The following is a 7,632-nucleotide window of genomic DNA, read 5'->3' as shown; positions in this document are numbered from 1 at the left end:
CTTTTCAAAATTTTGAAAACCGAGATAGCAGTTTGATAGCGCAGTCAATTCTGAGTCCTTTCATGCAAAGAAATTGGCTCTAGCTTAAAAACTAAGCTCTTGGGAGCGATTGCCGTGGTTCAATGTTTTGCGTCGAAATCGGCCGAACATGACGTCACTCTGACGTCATTTCCGGCCGACCTATGGTAGCTACGAAGTTCAAATTTAGACACAAGGTGTCAAATTGATGCGGCCGAAGGTACTGCAAGTTTGGCGTCGATACTCGATACGTCAAGTGGTTTGGAAGTTATTGCAGATAAAAACGGGAGGGGGGGGGCTATGAATAGCCCCTCCCCCTCCCAGTGGGGCGCGGGTTAAAGTGTTCATCTGAAGCGTATCGTCGCGTTCTTTCGTTTGCCGCCTCGTGCGTTTCGCTGCGCCTATTGGTTCTCGAGTTATCGGGTGGGGGCGTTTAACGCCCCCCCCCCCCAGCAAACAGCGGGTGGCGAAATACCCCAGCAACTGCCAGGTTAAGGGGGTCGCTAATTAGGCACCTTACCCTACTGCCATCTATTGACAAGGCTGGAGAACTAAGGCCGTATGGCTATTTCCACTTCTGACACACCATGAACGCCTGGGATTCGTTTAGGTACAACCAAAGGCGCTTCTTTCTTATTATATGCAAAGCGTGAAATTTGATCGTCATGGTGATTAACAATGCCTAATCAGTTGAAAGGGCTGCTTTATCCAGCGAATTTCACTTACCTACTTTTTTTCTCCGGATTATTTCAACCAATTACACTACAAATGGCGTGGGTGGACTTTGCAATGTTGAATTAGCGCAAATATGCTAACTAATACAGACAAAGTTTCGTTTTCCTTCAATGTATTTTACTGCCGACGTTAACAGCAACAAAACTTCCGGAATATCACGCATATGTATGAAAGTATCATCATTATACGGCCCAATCAATCCACCAAGCGTGGTGACACTTCAATGCCTAAGCCAAGCACACATCCACACTTCAAGTTGTCCACACTTCCGCCGGGATCTAGTGGAGCCTGATGATGCCTTACACTGCCTGTGGGTTGGGGTGGCTGGCAGTTTAGCGGCCAGTCTGGACCGACTCGGAGTCGACATGCGACTGGGTCTCGGTGCCGGCGCCGGTGGTGACGCTGGACGTCCTGCCGGAGGATTTGCTGACGTTGGTGCCGCCGTCACTGGCGCTGCCGCCGGCCGAGGAGCCCAGCTGGGTGACGGTGCTGTGGCTGCCGTCGGCACCCGTTGTCTTGGCCGAGGTCAGACCGCTGTCGGCCCGGCCCGTGGCGCTTCCGAATCCGGCGAACGGCAGGCCCTGGAACCCGAACCCACCGTGGAAGGTGGGGCCGGCGCCCTGCGCCGACTGGGCGTCCGTGTTGGAGGACGTGCTGGTGCCGTGCGGCGTCAGCAGACTCTGGGTGTCACCAGAGGCAGAGCCGACGTTGAAGCCGCCGCCGGAGGCCGAGCCGCCAGTGCCCGACGTCAGCTTGTTGACCTGCTCGGTACCACCGAACTGGTTCACAGTCTCACTCTTCACGAGCTGACTGCCGGAGGTTCCCTGGGCATTCGGATTGAAGCCGTGGAAACCTTGGAAGCCTTGGAGATGGCCAGCATTGCCGTATTGGCTCGGTGTGATGGCTCCGTGGCCTTGGCCGTGGGGGAACTGCAGACCGGCATTGAACCCATGGAATCCGGGACTGGAGCCTTGGACAGACTGCGCGTCAGTGTCGGACGTAGTGCTGGTGCCGAACTGAGTCTGCTGGCTCTGGCTGCCACTGGAAGCCCTGCCGACGTTAAAGCCACCGCCGCTCGCCGATCCGCCGGTGTTGGAGCCCTGCTGGACGACATTAGTAGTGCCCCCTCCGGGGATCACGGTCTCGGTCTTGGTGATCTGGCTGCCAGATGTTCCCTGGGCTTGGGGATTTCCAAAGCCGCCGGGGAAAGGCACCACGCCAAAGCCAGCCTGTCCTGGGTGCTGCAGGGGAGCCGAAAATCCACTGGGGAATGCAAATCGACCAGGGAATACGGGACCGCCACCCTGGGCCGACTGTGCGTCCGTGTTCGACGTGCTGCTGGTGCCCTCAGCTGTCTGCAGACTTTGGCTGTCACTGGACGCAGAGCCGACGTTGAAACCACCACCGCTTGCCGATCCGCCGGTGTTGGAGCCCTGCTGGACGACATTAGTAGTGCCCCCTCCGGGGATCACGGTCTCACTCTTGGTGATCTGGCTGCCAGATGTTCCTTGGGCTTGAGGATTTCCAAACCCGCCGGGGAAAGGCACCACGCCAAAGCCAGCCTGTCCTGGTTGTTGCAGGGCAGCATAGTTGCAGCCCCCCGGCTGGCCTGGGTATTGCAAACCGGCCGGGAAACCGCCAACGCCTGCGGGGCCGGAACCCTGGACCGACTGTGCGTCAGTGTCAGACTTGGTGCTTGTACCCTCAGCTGTTTGCAGGCTTTGGCTGTCACTGGACGCAGAGCCGACGTTGAAACCACCACCACTCGCCGATCCGCCGGTGCTAGAGCCCTGCTGAACGACGTTGGTAGTGCCTCCGAGGGGATTCACGGTTTCACTCTTGGTGATCTGGCTGCCAGATGTTCCCTGTGCTTGAGGGTTAACAAAGCCTTGGATGGGGACGGCCAGGCCAGCTTGTCCTGGCTGTTGCAGAGCAGCAGGGTTACATCCGCCCAGCTGGCCTGGGTACTGGAGCCCAGCCGGGAAACCACCAGTGAATCCAGGGCCGCCAGGGAACGCGGGCCCGCCGCCCTGTACCGACTGCGCGTCCGTGTTGGACGTGGTGCTGGTGCCGAACGGAGTCTGCTGGCTCTGGCTGTCGCTGGAGGCCCTGCCGACGTTAAAGCCACCGCCGCTGGCCTGGCCACCAGTGTTGGAGCCCTGCTGGACGACGTTCATGGTTCCGCCGAAGGGGTTGACAGTCTCACTTTTGGTGATTTGACTGCCCGATGTTCCCTGTGCCTGAGGGGATGGGAAGCCGGGGAATGCAGGTACGCCTAGGCTGGGATTAAAACCCTGCTGACCAAGGCGATAGAGACCTGGCTGAAAGCCTGGCTGGCCGAAGGGAACGGCTCCGCCGGGGAGCCCCTGGAACGTGGGGCTGGAGCCCTGCACCGACTGCGCGTCAGTGTCGGACGTAGAGGTGGTGCCGTGCGCCGTCTGCAGGCTCTGCGCGTTCGTGGAGGCGGAGCCGACGTTGAAGCCGCCGCCGCTGGCCTGGCCGCCGGTGTTGGAGCCCTGCTGGACGACACTCGTTGTGCCGCCACCGGAAAGGTTGGTCTCGCTCTTGGTGATCGTGCCGCCCGAGGTGCCCTGAGCGGCGCTGGCCGGGGCGATCGCAACGGGAACCGCATCCGGCTCAGCGTACTGTGCCACTCTTGGCCGCGCCAGAGCGCAGGCCAGGACAGCAGCAACCAGCAGGCCGGTCCGTATCATTCTGGAAAGGGAAACATGAGGTCACTGACTATGACATGATGACCGATCCATAGTTGCTGATTGTTGAGAAAGTCCACTGATGCTCCAAAAGCTGTGTCGATTACGCTTAGTGCTTTCATTTACGTTTTTATGTTAATTCACCAATTATGTAGAAGGCTAAAGAAAGTCAAGGTTGCTGCACATACTCTTCGAAAAAAACTTTCGAAGGCTTGCTCTGAAGTTAAATCAATTTTTCATGGCAGTTTGATTATTAACCTGCGCCAGGCAGCTCCGCAAAAAAAAAAACGGCACCGCTCCGGACCGCTATTCTTTTCGCACCTGTTCATGCATCGTTTCCGCACATGTTATGAAAAATTTCAGACCCAGGTCGCTCAAGGTCAGGTTACCAGGTCAAGTCAAGTGACCTAATCTCAGAGAAGTTAGAATGTTCGTCAAAGCTACATCGACGCCTTGAAACTTTAAGCAATTAACCCGCGCCCCAGTGGCGGTCTCCACCAACTTCGCCCTAGTGGGGGGGGGGGGGGGGCATATGTTACCACCCACCTCTAACTCAAAAACTAAGAGGGCTAGAAAGACGCGGTAAGAAGCAGTCGATAGCTCTTGATGCGTACGTTTGAAAGTATTTAGGTCATTTTTCATCTTAGAGCAATATTGGGGTCACCAGAGGTCATCAAAGGTCAAAATTTGCGAATTGTCATTATATTTTTCAGAAAACATGCCATTATCTCAGGAACTATGATAGCTAGAAAAACGCTGGGAAAAGCGATCGATAGCCTTTGGACTCTTCTTTTGATAAGGTCATTATCAAAAATGACCTCAGGTCAACGGTTTAGCCTCCAGAGGGCAAAAACTCCAAAAATAGCTGTTTTTTAAGAAAAGTGTTTTTCGACAATAACTTTTGACTAAAAAAAGCTAGGTCATTTCTAATGCCAGAATCGTGTTTCTCTCGCCGAGACGCGTCGAATGAACTATAATTTGACCTTGAAAGGTCAACTTCAAAATTTGACCTCAGGTCAAGGTCATGACCTGACCGGAAAAGGTCATGTTGCATATCAGTCGATGCGTCTTGGCAAGACAAACACAATGAGGCCAACCCCAGCGTTCTATCTCTTTCCAATCGAGAGTTATTGACAAAAAACTGTTTGTAGCCTCAAATGACCTCGGATGACCTTTCAAGAGGCTATCAGCAAAAAAGACACCTTGGTCGTCACGGGTGGTCCAAATCATTGTTATCCTGAAATATTTGGACTGTTCCTATGCGTACACACGGATCTAGAGGCATTTTCGTTTTTCTCCATTGACTTACAATGGAAAGGTCACGCCACTGCCCTGACCTTAGGTCACGGATATAAAAAATCCGAGATATACAAATTGTAGGCACCCATAACATCATGTAATCCACCAAGTTTGAAACCTCTCTGACAAACGCTGCAGGCTGGACATGATTGCAAACTTTTTTAGGCTTGGTCAGTTAACTTGACCTAGTGACCTGACCTGACATGACCTGGGGTCAAAAATTTCACACATTGTCCAAAATTGATGTACCAAAAGCTACCGCAAGCGGCGCGGCGCTACGCGCCGCGGTTTTTTATTTATACGAAAAAAACGCGACAGGGTGGTAACTGGTAACATATGCCCCCCCCCCACTGGGGCGAAGGTTAATAAGAGTATCAGTATGTTGTTACTATGTGTAACTACGATTGTTACTATGAAGTTACTATAACAGAGTTAACCCTCGCCGGCCGAGGGGGGGGGGCGGGTGCCGCCCCCCCCCCATAGGGTTTTTTCGCGATAGCTCCGAACACGCTGGCGATAGAGAGCTGAAACTTGGCATACCTGACCTTTGATCCAAGCCGCATCTTTTGACACCAACCGCATTTTTGGGTCAGGTCAGGTCACTGACCTATGACGTCATAAGTGAACCTCTGCACGGTCTTCAGATGTCGCAACTTCGCAACGCCCTCACTGCCAGAGGAGATGTCACAGGGAAATGAAACTTGCAGGATCTAGTATCCATTATGAGTCTCACAACTTGTATATCTCGGATTTTTCCTAAAGGTCATATGAGGTCAGGTCATTTTCGTGACCTCACCATTATAAGTCAATGGGGAAAAATGAAAACTGCTATTCTGGCGCCGGGAACGATCTCCAACTATCTAAAGCACACAGAATCGTGATTTAATGCACTCCTTGCAAGGTTAGATGCGTCACTTTTGCAATGTTGACCTTCCGTGACGTCATTTATGACGTCATCAAGGTCATATTAGTTTTTCGTCAATAACTCCCGATCAAATTGAGCTAGCGAGTCGAGAAAGCCACCAATGAACTCAGGGAGACCTGCCGAATCTAATGATATGCGACATGACCTCTTTCGACCAACTTCGTGACCTGGGGGTGCTGACCTGACCTTGACCTGGGGTCAACACCCTAAGTTGACCTGACCCGAACAAAAAGTATATCATTCGACGCGCCTGAGCGAGGCGAACACGATGCTGCCAAAATCGCGGCTCTGCGGCCGTTTTTTGCGAAGTTATTCACCAAAAGCTGAACCGTACCCTGGGGCACTTGACCTGACCTCAGAGGTCACCGGTTGACCTAGGACCTTAAAATCGGGTACCAATCTCTGCGTCTCGTAACGGCGCACACGCTCGTTTTTTTCGCGACGCGCTAGCTCCACCAGGGGCGAAACGGCGAGGGGGGGGGGTCGTACCCGCCCCCCCCCCCTCGGCCGGCGCGTATGTAGAAAACCAATAGGTCCGGCGAGGGTTAAGTTGCTTTTCTTATTTCACAAATAACATAAAACTTGGAAAACGTAGGTACAGCTAGTTAGAATGCAGTGTGGAAAAACAATGCTGTAATACACTACCTACTACATAGGTTTCGAACATTGCTATTAGCCGTTTTCACGACGGCCATCTGTTACACATCTGGTGCAGGTTAGGTGCAGATTTGGTCAAATCAGGTTTATTGTGCTTCTTAGAATTGGTCAGTTTGGTTTGCATGGATGCTTATCGGCCTCACTTTTCAAATTATCAGACCTTACTTTCCATTAAAACACTGAAATAAACTAATGATATGAAGATATTTGTTGTAAAAGAGACTTGGTGCAGAGCTAGTCAAATTACGTGCATTTGCCAGATAGCCCGTCGTGAAAACGGCTATTACGTTACATTACATTATAACGCATGGCTATGGAAAGAAGGAACGTTTGATGCCACCACAACCGTGAGTCGTACCTGAGGCTCGTGGCGATGTGTCCACGGTGCACACACCACACTAGTCCTGTGAGTATGCTGCAATAGTCGCTGCTCCAGTCCGTTTATATACCACCCACCAGACATTAGTAAGTGTTATGATGACGTATTTGACGCTGACGTCTAAGGCCAGGAGCTTCCAAGCCAGAATTGGAACTCCCGCCACACCTCGGTCAAATTTCTGACAAACTCACTTCTGTCAAAGTAGGTATGAAATGTTTTTATTTGTGGCATGGCTAACCCATGACGACTTCACAAAAATGTCTCAAGGGGCCCGTGTTTCCCTATCAAACCGATCTCAATGAACCAAGTTATGTTTATGGTGCTGGCTTACTTCGCTCATCAGTCTCTGCTCCTGCAGCACATAAAATCATCGACCTCATCAGCACTAGCCGTCGTTCAACACTATCAGTCTTGTAGTGCATTCGTGATGCATTTTATTTATTTATTTTCGTCATCCTTGCAACAGGCTGATGCTCCCAATTACAGGAAGGCTCCTGCTTCTCCTCTTCCTTACCCCTCCCCCCTAGGCTACAGCTACCGTGGGAGCCCACCCCACTCCCGGTGACACAGCTGGGGACGACGCCCGCGGGACGGGCGACACCGGGAATCGAACCCAGAGCCACCCGCACCGCGGGCCGACGCCTTAACCAACTGCGCCACCAGGGCATTCGGCATTCCCTATATTCAAACAAGCTACGATTTGATCCACTGTAGGGGCGTCGAGAAAATGACTACGAAAAGGTATAAATTATATGTGTCGGTATTTTTTTATGCATTGTTGAGCCCAGTTGGGCAGGGTTGACGGAAAGGTGGAGCCAATCATTAGTGTCCCGAGGCGTTTTTCTTCTATGTATATCCAACTAAACTCCGGAAGTAGAGCACACAGGAAAATGAGTGTGGACGTGGTA

General features: G+C 52.4%; 1 protein-coding gene across 2 annotated transcripts; it reads right to left on the bottom strand.

Moving 5' to 3' along the window:
• Positions 1-848: 848 nt before the first annotated feature.
• LOC122372722 (uncharacterized transmembrane protein DDB_G0289901-like) lies at positions 849-6,907 on the bottom strand. Of its 2 annotated transcripts, XM_043350260.1 has the most exons (3): positions 6,704-6,807; positions 2,913-3,468; positions 849-1,853 (listed from the first exon to the last, which is right to left on the bottom strand). In XM_043350260.1, exons 2-3 carry the CDS (start codon positions 3,465-3,467, stop codon positions 1,086-1,088), a joined length of 1,323 nt encoding a protein of 440 aa, XP_043206195.1. In that variant the 5' UTR covers position 3,468; positions 6,704-6,807; the 3' UTR covers positions 849-1,085. The 2 variants fall into 2 exon arrangements, with proteins under 2 accessions (XP_043206195.1, XP_043206187.1); XM_043350252.1 differs by having other exon boundaries at positions 849-3,468; positions 6,704-6,907.
• Positions 6,908-7,632: the final 725 nt, after the last annotated feature.

Source organism: Amphibalanus amphitrite, unplaced genomic scaffold (assembly GCF_019059575.1).
Source record: "Amphibalanus amphitrite isolate SeventyFive unplaced genomic scaffold, NRLGWU_Aamphi_draft 000037F_arrow, whole genome shotgun sequence".
NCBI lineage: Eukaryota > Metazoa > Arthropoda > Thecostraca > Balanomorpha > Balanidae > Amphibalanus > Amphibalanus amphitrite.
This window is presented reverse-complemented; position numbering and strand designations above follow the sequence as displayed.